We start from the raw sequence: 14,103 nt of genomic DNA, 5'->3' as shown, positions 1-14,103 counted from the left end.
GCACACCTTTGTTATAAAACAGGAACACGACACATGAATCCAATGAATGTTATATGCTATCACTTATTATGATGTGTTTTAATCATCCAATAAATGTATTTAAAGCGCAATAAATATAAACGTTAACAGGCTGCCGTGACTTATCCAGTGTGGAGAATAGCATTTAATAAAGAAAATATTTTCAATGTCAAATTTGGTTGTTTGAAAGAAATAACTTTTAGTATTTTTTCCAAACCCTATTTTATGATATAACACATTTTAGATACTTACATTCGACTATTTTTCTGTCTAAATTCAAAGTCAAGAAATTCATAACTAAACTCCAACACTTTTTTATATATATCAAAATAAATGGTCCTGCTGCTCAGGTAGCTCTTGAGATTTAGATTTCACACAAAACATAATTTATTATCTGTTAATACTGAATATACTGTAACCAATTAAAACACTAATATAACTTGTACAACTTGACCAGCATCATGAGTAACACCCATAGTCTTTATGCATAATGAGTAGGCCTACTTTTATACGTGTTATTTTTATGGGTATTTTGCCGATTATACTTATTTCCAATAATTAAATTAAAAAGACAAGTTTTACATTGTACTGCAGTATTGGCCTACTTTTATAAATGACGAAATATTTAGAGAACTATTTTCATACAAATCACTTTGAAGTTTTTTAATTTTTTTAATTTTTTTTTTTTTTTTACCGTTACTGATTTGAAACTTTCAATACACAGATAATGAAAGTTTGTAGAACAAAACGTGAACTGAAGTACCAATACATTTGCCTTCCTGATTTTTACGCTCACCAGCATCAGTTGGACAACAACGCAGCTATATCCTTATTGGTCAGGAAATGATTACGTAAGACACTCTCCCAGTCTCCTATTGGCCATATTGGACGTTCGTCACTGTGAGAGGAAAAAAGGGGGCATGGACGCAGAGTCACTCAGCATCTTTACCAAACGATGAAGGTTGCGTAGGATTCAACTGTTTTTTTAATATTATTATTTTTTTTTGTGCAAAGAGCGAAGAGCGGCTGCTATCATGGTCTGTATATTTAGATTTTGCCTTTTGTTTTAATGCTGGCAAAAGAGACAGTTTGTCGTGCGACGTGTTTTATTTGCGTAGACGTTTCCTGCAAGAAGCCCGTTGTCGCAATTCAGTAATTTCCTGGTATTCAAACAGTGTAGCCTCATAGACTGTAGCCTATTATTATAGATCAACATATTTTATCCTCGTGCTTATATGTTTTTAATCTTATGTTAAAATGGTATTATGAATATGTTGGTATTTAATCATTAGGTATTGCATGTCATGCTCCATGTAATAATACTGACGCTGCTTGTGTGTTTTTCTGGATATTTACAGTATGGTTTTGTGAATCACGCCTTGGAGCTCCTTGTTCTGAGGAATTACGGCCCGGAAGTGTGGGAAGATATCAAGTGAGTTTCTGGATCTAGTGCCTACGCTACTATTCGGCCCTGTTGTTGGTATCACAGCAGGTTACGCTGTGGCCAACCAGACCACAACACGGATCACTGTGCACAGATCTGCTCACTATCAGCTCACTCTTATCAGATGTTTGCTTGTGCAGTAATAATTAACCTTCATCTATGCCACCAAACAATCTTAATCTGACAATTTAATTATTAGCCAATATTTTAAAATGTAACATCAATATTGGTCAGCATCTCCAAAAAAACTTTCACTGTGATAAAAAAGTGTTTTTGATGCTGATAATTTTACTGTAAAAAGTATTCACATCACTAGTATCAACGCACTCATCTCTTAGGCTACATCTTTCTCAAACTGTCTTTATTTTGATCAACAACAATGCATCCTGTTTTATAAAACAGTTATATAATGTATTTTAAAACAATCTGAAAAGTCACTTACACGTTTTTTTACAACACACAATGGAGCATCTCAAACCATAAGGTCCGAGTAAAGCCTCAGTGGCCTTAATCTTTGCATTTTCCTGCACAGTTGTATTTGACAGATAACAATCTTGAGTCTGGAATAAACTAGCTGTCAAATTTGATATACACATTTTTGGCCTGTAATTTACAATGATAAATAAAAAATGCAGTGCAAGCGTGATATGTTTTTAAATACTGAGGACAGAACCATATATCTTTCTCCTACCCAAAAGAAAAAGTTTTAAAGAAATCAAAGATTCGTCTGTTTCTCTGGACAGTTTTTGTCATCACCTAACCTCATGTGATATTATGATTCTATTTCTTTACGTATTTTTTGGACTTAAATATGTCATCTCTAAGACTGTAGAAGAAAAACTCCACCCTAGCAGTTTACTATAAGAGGCCCAAACTCTGAGAAAACATTCAGAGGACATGACCTCAATGAAAGCTACGGCTCCGATTCAGAAATAATCCCAGGAAAACAATAGTTGAGTAGATTCACTGACTTGATTATGCTATCTTACTATGCCTTCATTTAATTCTTGCAAAACCCCAGTTCACCAAGCAAATACAATGTAATTCCCGTAAACTTCTTCAACGTTTACTTATCAGCTTTTAGCATGCTGAAATGTTTGCCTTAATCTCAGTGATTTTATCATCGATAGTTTTTACGACGTGACAGTTGATCCTGCCCCACCAAGAAGAATTAGACAGGAAACGTCATCCAAGCAGCCGCTGCCTTAAATGTTCCCAAAGTGTTTCTGTACCAGCCCTCCTTCTGAAGCTCCTTTTTATTTTTAAATTTCTGAAACTGTTATCGTGATTATCTACTGCACAATTTATCATGTTTGTTCTGTTTTCAGACTTTGTCGAGTGGAATAGTTTATAAATGAATTCATGTTTTCTTTGCTAAGGATTTCAAGGCTTGGTATGTTTTCCCAGCTGTGATGTGTTCAGATAAAATGAATGCTGCTGCTCAGGCCTGTAAATCATTTTTGTTTTTTCAGTTAAACAGAAGTAATCAGAACCTCATTACGTTTCAGGGATTTTTTTTTTTTTTTTAAAGTCAGATCATTGAATACATAACAAATTACAACTCTTAAATTAGACCTGCAGAACATGAAGCTGATTATCTGAACTCAGAACAGAGTAGTGCTAAAACTAGGGATGTAAAGATTAATAGTGAAGCAGTTAAAAATCGATTCAAAGGTCTCAAGGTTCAAATCGGTTCTCTTAAAAAAATTAATCGCAGTAATATCATGAGCACCAGCAGCTAAAACCAAACAACCTTTGAAAGTAATAATGAAACTATGTTTACGTTGTAAATCACTCGAGCTGGCTCACATCAACAGACTTCATACAAATCCAATGAATTGTTCGTAAACTATCCCCCATGAACACGAACAAAAATAAGCAACATTTAAAATGCAATTCAATCAAAAGCAAATGGTTGCCTGAGTAAGTCGTCTACTTTTTACTTCTGTTGTGATCATTTGCTGTTGCTCATGAGAGATGACTTCACTTTGTTCACAGGAGGGAGGCTCAGCTTGATATCGAGGGTCAGTTTCTCGTAAGAATCATTTATGACGATACCAAAACATACGACCTCGTTGCTGCTGCCAGTAAAGTTCTCAGTAAGTGAAACCTTGTGTTCTGTCATGATTTGAATCAAAATACACTATTCGTTATGTTTTGAGTGATGCAAATGTGGTTTTTAACGCAAGCTTTCGTATCGGCTTAGATACTGACAAGACGCTTTCAATCTTTCAGAGATCGATGCAGGGGCCATCTTGCAGATGTTTGGGAAGATGTTTTTTGAGTTTTGCCAAGAGTCTGGATATGACACCATCTTACGTGTGTTAGGATCAAATGTTCGTGAATTCCTGCAGGTAACTTCTCTTTTTCATGCATGTCAGTTTACTCATTAGAGGTGATGTCTTTAAAGCAATTTTTACACTTGTGTAATTCAGTCTGTGGTTCTGGGTGCGGGGGGGGGGGGCTTTGTCAAGTCTGAGGGGGGGATTAAAGAGAGTCTGCTTTGGTAAACTGGACTTGAATAGTTTGAAAGTTGTGTCCTACTGAGCAGGGGGTGCACAACTGAAAGAGATTTTGTGTTGCATTATGGGAATTGTAGGATCCATATATGGAACTTGACCCAAAAAGTGCTCCCCAAGAGTGGAACTCAAAAGCTCGTGATAAGAACATAACATGTCTTGTTCACAATCCGCTTTGTGTTCTTGTGGTTTCATTGAGAGTTTCTTCTAAAAAAAAAAAACAACGCTAAAAGACTGAGGGTACGAACAATTTCTTCAGACATTTTAAATCTTCATCCGTTTGAAATAACATATTGACTGATTCCTCACCTAAAAATGAACTTTAGAAGAAATCACAACCTGTGAAATCTGAGTTTTTAGAAAACGTCCAGTGATAGTGGTCAAAGGGGGGGCCTTGTGGATTCTACTAAACACTTAATTTATTAATTTATTTGTCAGGGACCATGTGCAAAAATAAAATATTACATACAGATACATACATCAGAAAAAAACTTTGTTTAAAGCACCATTCAAGTCAAAATAACTTAGCTTCTACTGCTTACATTTTTTACAAGATATTCTGCTGCCATTTTTGCCTTGAAAAGATAGGACAGCTGAAGAGAGACAGACCATATTTGGAGCAGAGAGAGGGATGACATGCAGCAAAGGGCCAAGTTCGGATTCGCACCCACAGCGGCTGCAGCGATCTGTCTGTAACCGCTTTACATGAGGAGCTCAACATGACTAATAATTATGGATGTGCCGTATCAAAGAGCTGCATGTCTTCAAGGTTTCATGAATAATGTACAGCGTCATTATCTTCCAACCAGGTTTTAATTAACTCAGCTATGATTCACTTTGAATATTTGAACTTTTACCTACATTTTCAGAATTTGGATGCTCTTCATGACCACCTGGGTACCATTTACCCCGGGATGAGAGCTCCCTCGTTCCGCTGCACAGATGCAGAGAAGGGCAACAACCTGATTCTCCACTACTACTCAGAGAGGGAAGGGCTGCAGGACATTGTGATTGGCATCATTAAAACTGTAGCTCAACAAATCCATGGAACCGAGATCGAGATGAAGGTCTGCCCTGCTGCTTTTTGTTCCTTCTTTGTGTATATTGAAGCCACAGCACTAATGGCTCACTCTGCTACTGAAGATGATGAATGGAGAGGACTTTTCCCCCTCACTTCCTCTGTAATTCATTTTGTCCAACACTCAATTATGTCTTTTAGGTCTCATCTTTGTCTGTCTGGATGTGTGTGTGTTTGTGTCTGAGGATATAATTGAAGGTCAAAGGTCGTAAAGTAATGAGAAAACAACAGAAAGTTTGAAATATACCCAAACAGGAACAATGCTGTGCTGTGCCATCTGCAATTCAGCAGTGAGTTTTTGGCTAATGTCTGTGAGTCAGAGGATATTTTTAGAGCCAAGTTACAGAGTCTCTGGCATGGGAGTCTTGCAAGGAGTTTTTTTTTTTTTTTTTTTTTCCTGAAGTGAAGTTTAGGTCTGTCTCACTGTGGATGGATTTAGATTTAATTGTATGTTAGATCATTCACAATTAAGGTAGAAACATGTGTTTAATGCTGGCTTATTTACCTGAAAGCACCAATATCAATTAATGAATAAATAAAAGCCAATGTCATAAACAGTCAGGTGTAGCAGTCACTTCCCAATCTGTTCCATTTCCATCGGCACGTTATTCTCCTCAGACGTCCTCGTCTGTTCTCTGTAGCTGGAGTCTTTATCATTTCTAGATGTGTTCTCTCAGATCTAATTGTATTGTTTAGGGTGGATTATATTGTTCGGCAAATTGTGTGTGTAATGAAAGACCAGAAAAAAAGAAAGCGCTCCAAATGTGACACCCAATTTCAGGAAATATTAGCCTCTGTTGCTGTGGCAACAGGGTGCAGAGATGGGAGCTTGACGTCAGCGCTCCTCATGAACATGAACACTGAACAACGTCATTTTATAACTAGTACTTCTTCCATAACAACAGAAAAGACATCTATGGCATCATTAATTTCACTTTGGTAATGACACTAATAATGAGTGGGTTAAGCATTTATTTAAAAAATACTGATGGAACTACGTGCCATTGAAACTTAATTATATCCTTTGCAATGACATACATTTCTTAATAGATTATTTGACTCCATCTTATGCAGATGATCCAACCGAAAAGCAAGGAGTGTGACCACATCAAGTTCCTGATCGAGGAGAAGGACTCGGAGGAGGAGGCGTTCTACGAGGACCTGGACGGCTATGAGGAGAACGGCACACAGGAGACAAGGATCAGCCCGTACACCTTTTGCAAATCCTTCCCGTTCCACCTCATGTTTGACAAGGACCTGATGCTAACACAGTGTGGGAACGCCATCTATCGTGTCCTGCCTCAGGTGTGAACTTTGCCTGCAAAAAATCTGTTTGACATGTGGCCAGCACAGTTTGATCAAGTATGCACTTTGAAGTGGTACAAAGGCTTCTATCTTTGGCAGAAAAGACTGGACAGTTTCAAGAAAATGAATGGCAAAGAATAATTTTCTCAAACTTTTATTTTTTGATATCTGGTCTCAAACTTAAAACCGGTCTATCTGTCCAGAATCAGAGAATATCATCAGTAATCATTGTTATGACGAACAAGCAGTGCTTTCTAATGATATGTGACTGAAAGATGTCTGTTCTATTGACTCCTCAGCTCCAGCCTGGAACCTGTAACCTCCCTTCAGTTTTTTCTTTGGTCCGTCCTCACATTGACTTCAGTTTTCATGGCATCCTCTCCCACATCAACACTGTCTTTGTTCTGCGAAGCAAGGTAAATATGATGTTTATTTCAGCCTTTTAACACTGTGTTTATGTTGTGTGTTTCTTATATTAGCATAATCAAGGCAGCAATGATCAATAAACGGTTTGATTATACATGACAGAACGTAAAATATTCTTTTATGAGCCATGCGATATTTTTAGCAGCTTTTTTTTTTTTTTAAATCAGGCTGCCAAGACTGAGATTGTTGAGATTTGCACAAACTGTAATAAACTTCATACTGCACATAAAGTCTGGCAGAACTGAGAAACAAGGAAAGAGCAGATCAGAAGTGTCTTAAGGAATACATTTAATACAATATCTGGACCATTCAATTGGATCCTAATCTCTGTGGTGAGATAAGAAGCTTGTTTTACTCCTGAATGCTTCCTATGCCTTGAAAGAAATCAAAAAAAGTTTCGATTTTTATCTGCACACATAAAAGTCTGAAAATAAATGATCTCCAGTGTCTGACGATGCATGTAAACACTTCAGGCAAAAAAAAACATACACATGTTGAAATAGTGAGCTGAACTGGTGCCCATGCAGATTTAAAAAAGAACATGTAATGAACTATTCATACGTGTGATGTAATCCTGACAGGAGGGCCTGCTGAATGTAGAGACCGTGGAGAATGAGGACGAGCTGACGGGGGTGGAGATCAGCTGTCTCAGATTGAAAGGACAGATGATTTACTTGCCAGAGGCAGAGAACATCCTTTTTCTTTGCTCGCCCAGGTAAACCCTCTTACAGCAGCGCAGGCTGAATATACACACTTCAACCAATTTCTGGCAAAGATGAAAATCCTGGAATTCAAATTTCCAAGGTGTTCTTTCATTTTGATGAATGCGGATGCCTTTGTATACAAACAGAAATAAAACTCACTACGTAAACATCACCTGCGAGTAAAAGTTAAATTCAGAAGTCTTTATGATTTGCTCCAGGCGCTCACAACTTTTTCCTTCTAATACCTCGACAATACTTTGATAACGCACAAGGAAGTTCCACCTACACTGTGTTAGTCCTCCTTTAACAAATTTTATTTCTTGACACTTTGGTCTGTGTGCTTCAGCTTTAGTCAAGAAGTTGGTGCCAAAAAAGGCCTGCAGCTAAGCATTATTTATGGTTCATTTTTTCTCCATTACTTGTGAGGTCTATAAAATGTTTACCTATTAAAAAAGTCTGGTCAGTTTCCAAAAGCCCAAGATGAAGCACTCAAGTATCTTCAACTCATATACCTTATTTATGGATTGTTCAAAGTGTCAAAGTAGCAGCTCCTCTTCAAACAGGAGTCAGTAGGGATTTCTTCAATGATGTGATGTTGATATGGATTCTTACAGTATGTAAGAGTCAGTGTGTGGGAGTGGCTGCACTACTGATATTCACTTTAAAAAAGGGAACGTGTTCAGGAATCCTGTCCTAAATCCTATTAGAAAATCCAGAAATAATATTATAAAATGATATATGACACGTAAAGATTGTAGGAAAAGTGTGCCCAGGCAACGTTCTGTGCTTGTAATCCAGCCACGATCAGATTCCTAATGAGGACAAGAAGGTCAGGTATCTGCGTAAACTAACCTACTGACGAGACGACGGGGATGCATCTGCTTTCCTAAAACAACGTGTTGAAACATGATTAGAAAAGGAAAAAAAAACAACAACAGAGAAACCCTTACGTTTTTTTCCATTAGCCTCTGTAACCCCTGGTATAACCAATCAGTCATATCTATTGAAATATTGGATGCAGGAGAGCAGCGTTCAAGAGGTCTTGTCCCCACAGATCGAAGACTCTTTTTCAAAAGGATGCTGGCTCAGAAGGACATAACCGAGGTCGGGACAGAAAAGCACGTATTCACCTGACTGGAGAACACTTGAAAGACACCACGTCTGACCTCACCACACAAGAGGAACATTTATCTGGAGACAGTAAGCTCAGCACTGTGAGCACCATGCTGACGTAATTGCTGGGACATACTTCATCTTCAGTTTGAATTGTGCAGGCTCTTGATATGAGTAATACCAAGAGAAAGGCCAGATTTCCTTTTACCCACAGACACAAATCAGACCCTTACCATGCATTGAAAATGACACTGTAACTCCAGCAACAACAACAGCGACAAAAAAAAACAAGCTGCCTCTCCTCTCTGTTTTTCTAGTGTAATGAACCTGGATGATCTGACACGGAGGGGGCTATACCTGAGCGACATCCCGCTACACGATGCCACGCGTGACCTGGTGCTGCTGGGCGAGCAGTTTCGGGAGGAGTACAAGTTGACTCAAGAGCTGGAAATCTTGACGGACCGTCTGCAGCACACACTCCGGGCCCTGGAGGACGAGAAGAAGAAGACAGACAGGTCTGAATATTTTTCAAGATTTTTGAATAAAATTTGAAATTTATTTTTTTGAAATAAAACATTTTCTCCAGAGACACTTTTTATTGTGGCTGCAGTGGGAACTCTTTATTGTATAGGTAAGGCCTTTAACCCCATCAATGGATCCCTGTATTATATTTTTTTGATTATTATTCCTATTCTTCAGCCTCAAAGTGCCCCAGACCCCGTAGGCTGATTAGAATGAATGACTCCTCTCTAAATATTTACGAGGATTACTACCACACTGTCTTTGCTAAAAGCTTCATACTCTTTCCTCGAAATGAAAACATACATCTTTTTTTCTTTGTGCTAAAGTTCATGCATGGCCTGTACCTTAAAAGGAGAAAAAAAATGCCCCTGTATCTGAATACTTGTAAATGTTAGAGATAAATATTAATAGTCTCCTCTCTCAGTTACACTTGACATGCTTGTGTAGACTTTTATGTGGGGACCATTATCTGTTTCGTATGCATCATGGGTCCTCAAATTGGGATGCATCATGGAAGGTACTATGCTTTTAAAAGGCAGCCATGATCTACCCAGTTACCATAGAAACACCATCCTCCCATCCGAGAGCAGCTTGCATAGCGAAATTACCAAAAGGTGGTGGGTGAGCAAATAAAAAGCTGATCCAAAGGGTGGACTTGAGTGTGGCAGCCGCAGCCCATTACTCCGCTGCTCGAGGACACCATAACTGTGCGACTGCTAAAAATACACATTTCTCCTCTCCTTTCTAGATTGCTCTATTCCGTTCTGCCGCCGTCTGTTGCGAACGAGCTGCGGCACAAACGTCCCGTCCCAGCCAAGCGCTACGACAACTTGACCATCCTGTTCAGCGGCATTGTGGGATTCAATGCCTTCTGCAGCAAGCACGCGTCGGCCGAGGGAGCCATCAAGATAGTCAACCTGCTCAATGATGTTTACACACGCTTCGACATCTTGACCGACTCTCGGAATAACCCTTATGTATACAAGGTTGGAAGCAACAGTCTTCTGCATAGCAAGCACCTGTATGCGTTTCTCACAGTGAAGGGGAAAAAAGGGAAGAAATCTGTGCAGCGAGTTTCAAGAGAACACAAACACACTCGCAAGAATAGCATTCTGAGATTTAAGTGTTTGAGAGCTTCTTCAGTGTATCGAAGCGTAAATGCACCAGGGAGCACATACAAGCTAATCTTGGTGAATAATGACAATTTGAATGCATATACAATTCAGAAAGAGGTTAATTAGGCTTATATCAAATGACTTCAGTTTTTCTCTATAAGAAGAGTAGTGCTAACTTGTAAACACAGGCTAGTTTTACAGAGGGACTGCACCGTTTTATAGGCCTCATGCAAAAGATTTATACTCCAGGCTTTCAGTCAAGAATGCACTTTGAGAAGTCAAGCAGACCTCGGCACTTCCAGGGATCGGCTTCAGGCACTGGGTCACCAAAAGAAGTAATATTTACTCTACGAGCTGAGTCGCTAGGTGGTCCTGTTTTTTTTTCTTCTCACTGGCCTCAAAGGGGGCCTGAATGGCGTAAAAGCTGTTTAAATGTTCCTTTCAGGGTCTTTCACTTTATTTCTCTCTCACAGTGGGAACTAACCCCTTTATTCATGATCTACAAGTAAAGCAGAGCAGAAGAGGTCGTGACATAACTCTCTGTTTTTCTTATTCAGGTGGAGACAGTAGGTGATAAGTACATGACAGTGAGCGGCCTACCGGAGCCGTGCACACATCACGCCAAGTCAATCTGCCACCTCGCCCTTGATATGCTGGAGATCGCCGGACAAGTAAAAGTAGACGATGAGCCAGTACAGGTAAAATGCTCGAAATAGAACATTTTAAAAGACAACTTATTCAAACGTTAAATATTGTACACCTTTAAAACTGCATGGAGCACCTTTATTCATCAGGAACAACTACTACGATTACAGACTCCAAAAATCTTCATTTTATGGCAGCGTATGACGTGTGTGTACATGATGGGAAGTTAGTCTTCATTTTTTTTGTCTGAGTGGATGTAGGTTTACACTATAATTTTCACTTTTAGAAATAACATTATTATTTATTTTTTTTAACAGGTCAGCTTTCACGAATTTTGCAAAATTAATAATGTTGGAAAATGAATGTGTATAAATACTGATTGCCATCCCTCTTCTGCATCTGATAAATACTGTGTACTTAAGTTCCACCTAATATGACCAAAATGTCACCCTCTAAGTTTTTGTGCAGGTCGATTTTTTTTTAGAACAACAGCATCTATACATCTGGACATATTTCCAAGCTGAAGTAATCGGTTGTGAAAAGTTGGATAAAAAACAGCAGACGTTTGTTTAAATGACTGTTGGAGATTGTTATTGTAGCACGGACTGTTAAGACTTCACTTTGGAAAATGATGTCTGGTTAACAAAAGGCTGTTTATTTTTTTGGGACATGGCACTGGCTGAAGAGGAGCCCCGTTTTAGTTGCAGAAACAGAACTCAAGTCATCTCACGATCTTGTGTCTAAAAATAGATTCCCATTTATCCCAGGCACTCACATGTGTGTTCAAGCTCGGAAGACAACAAGCACTGAAGTGCCTACAAGATCAAGTGTAAATATTAGTCTGCAGATTGCCTAGAGCTACTTTTGGAATTGCCACTTTATTGCAACGCTGAAAAATAGATCTAATTTTGTGCATGGAGTGATTTCATCCAAAGTTTATCCACCCACCAAATGTTGCACCTTTTGCAGAATCCCTGCCAACAGACTAAGAGACGCATCGAGCTGGACGGTTGAATCTCTGTGTGGAGCAATGATATCTCACCTTGTCCTTGATTTTAACATTTACATGGTCTTTTTGCAAAGAAGAAGATAAATCAGTTTCTTATGGTGATTAATTTATTGCAGATTACTAATGTTCTGTGCTGTGGATATAATAAACATTTATGCTTTGTTTGGCTAGCATTTGACAGAAAACAGCAACATATTTGGCACATTTATTAACCTTGATTTATTTCTAACTGACATATTGGAGAATCAGAGTGAACAAAGGTATGTCCTCTCTCATTCCCCTCTACTTTTAGATAACCATCGGGATTCACACAGGAGAAGTGGTGACTGGCGTGATTGGCCAGAGGATGCCAAGATATTGTCTCTTTGGAAATACAGTCAACCTCACGAGTCGTACAGAAACCACTGGTGAAAAGGGGAAAATAAACGTCTCAGAATACACTTACAGGTAAGAGTAAGAACCGCAGTTGTTTTTAGTTTTCTTTGGTGGATTTTATTGTGAAAAAATGATCACGGTTTGGCAGAAAGGAAGAAACAGACGTGATTGTGAAGAATGTTCCTTGGAGACCTACAGCAGTCTTAGTAATGTATATTTTTATTGCAGGTGTTTGCAGTCTGCTGAGAACGCTGACCCTCAGTTTCATTTGGAATATCGTGGCCCTATAACCATGAAAGGAAAGAAGGACCCCATGAAGGTGTGGTTTTTATCCAGGAAGCCCACCAACACAGACGCCCCGTTAGTTTAAGCTTAACAAAATTAAGAACCAATTAAAACTCCATGAGTGTCTTAAGATAGAGCGTTCAGTGTTGTCGTCCACATTTTGAGGCAGGAATGGGATGGATCATGTGACACAAACTAAAAAAATATATATTAACAGACATGCAAATATTTTATATATATAAAGCAAAACCTGTGTGAAATTGTTGTTTGGAATTGTTTTGAGTGTGTAACATTGCTCTTCAAGCTTTACTATCTGTTTTTTTTATATTCACATACAGTTAGTGAAGTGTTCCTTGATTAGGTGAAGTAGACAATTCAGTATATGATGAATTCAAGTTTGGTACTACAGTATTTTGGACTTTTTGGAGTATTCTCACATTGTTCTGTACATAATATCACGAAAGGTTTTTTAAAGAAGATTATTTCCATCTATCTTCAATGTTTTTCGCTGCTATATTTGTCACATTTGTACTGAAGCCAGCCAAAAAGAATTTAGTCATCTTAAAAAGTAACTATTTATGTCTTCATTCAGAGGAGAGGGCAGTGGATAGAGGGGGAAACTGGGATGAGATAGTGGGAGACGACATGTGGCAAAGTGCAGGAGGGATTCAAACCCGGACTGTAGCCTCTGTACATGGGCGCTTCCAATTTAACCACTAGTCTCTCTAGCACCCCATCATTTTTACTTTTGAAAGATACAATCTTGATTTAAATAAAATATTTGACTATACTTTAAACTTTACATTAAGTTCATTACTTTGAATTACTGTGACTATTCGAGTTATTTTTCATTGCATATAAGAGCTGTGAACTTTTACACTGAATATGTTTCACATAGATCATTAAAGAAAAAAAATCATACATATTAAAGCTGTTTTATTTATATAGCTTATCACCATGCTCAATTGTTCTTTTGCACAAAAGCTGCTGTTATTACTTGATTCATATATTCATTCAAGAGTCAAAGCTTCAGTCTTTTCTTAAAAGTTACGAATCATAGTCTTTAGTAAACCCTTATCATCATCTATCCAAGTCTTATTGTCAAAATATTACACACTACTTTATTGAAGATATTTATTCAACATACACATTTTGATGTGCTTCTTTGACAACATGTTGTTGTTATGTTCTACAAAAAGTTGAGAGATAAACTTAATGAATTAAAATTGTAACTGTTATTTTTCCTTTTTTGTTATAAGATGTGATTATTATTTTCTTTAGAAAACATAATATATAGTAACAAATTACATGACAAAAGTTCACTAAACTTATGTATGGCTGAAACTACTCTTTGTGCCATGTATGTGATGGAAGTGTTTGTATTTACTTAACATAGGAAATGTACTACACTATTTTCAACTCATTTTTCCAGAGTCCTTATGTTTAAAGCTCCCTTAATATCCTCTTCATCCACACAGCCATCTATGTGACAAACAAGTGCATCGACCATGTACACTATTGTTTCATTTCAACATTGTTTCAGTT

General features: G+C 38.0%; 1 protein-coding gene across 2 annotated transcripts; it reads left to right on the top strand.

The window, feature by feature from the left end:
• Nucleotides 1-914: 914 nt before the first annotated feature.
• On the top strand, nucleotides 915-13,360 carry gucy1b1 (guanylate cyclase 1 soluble subunit beta 1). 2 transcript variants are annotated; one of them, XM_079338084.1, is made up of 13 exons: nucleotides 915-1,055; nucleotides 1,377-1,450; nucleotides 3,461-3,561; nucleotides 3,698-3,816; nucleotides 4,851-5,048; nucleotides 6,134-6,364; nucleotides 6,664-6,780; nucleotides 7,372-7,505; nucleotides 8,925-9,122; nucleotides 9,878-10,115; nucleotides 10,802-10,942; nucleotides 12,191-12,345; nucleotides 12,502-13,360. In XM_079338084.1, exons 1-13 carry the CDS (start codon nucleotides 1,053-1,055, stop codon nucleotides 12,641-12,643), a joined length of 1,851 nt encoding a protein of 616 aa, XP_079194210.1. In that variant the 5' UTR covers nucleotides 915-1,052; the 3' UTR covers nucleotides 12,644-13,360. The 2 variants fall into 2 exon arrangements, with proteins under 2 accessions (XP_079194210.1, XP_079194211.1); XM_079338085.1 differs by lacking the exons at nucleotides 915-1,055; nucleotides 1,377-1,450; nucleotides 3,461-3,561; nucleotides 3,698-3,816 and adding an exon at nucleotides 4,649-4,764.
• The last annotated feature ends 743 nt before the right edge of the window (nucleotides 13,361-14,103 follow it).

Source organism: Symphodus melops (assembly GCF_947650265.1).
Source record: "Symphodus melops genome assembly, chromosome: 2".
NCBI classification, from domain to species: domain Eukaryota; kingdom Metazoa; phylum Chordata; class Actinopteri; order Labriformes; family Labridae; genus Symphodus; species Symphodus melops.
Note: the sequence above shows the minus strand (reverse complement) of the source record. Positions and strands in the feature narration are given on the sequence as shown.

Excerpts from the sequence above, each read along its gene's own strand:
- gucy1b1 (XM_079338084.1), top strand. Across the intron at positions 3,817-4,850 it reads ATGTTCGTGAATTCCTGCAG|AATTTGGATGCTCTTCATGA; the intron begins GTAACTTCTCTT and ends CTACATTTTCAG. Across the intron at positions 10,943-12,190 it reads TAGACGATGAGCCAGTACAG|ATAACCATCGGGATTCACAC; the intron begins GTAAAATGCTCG and ends CTCTACTTTTAG.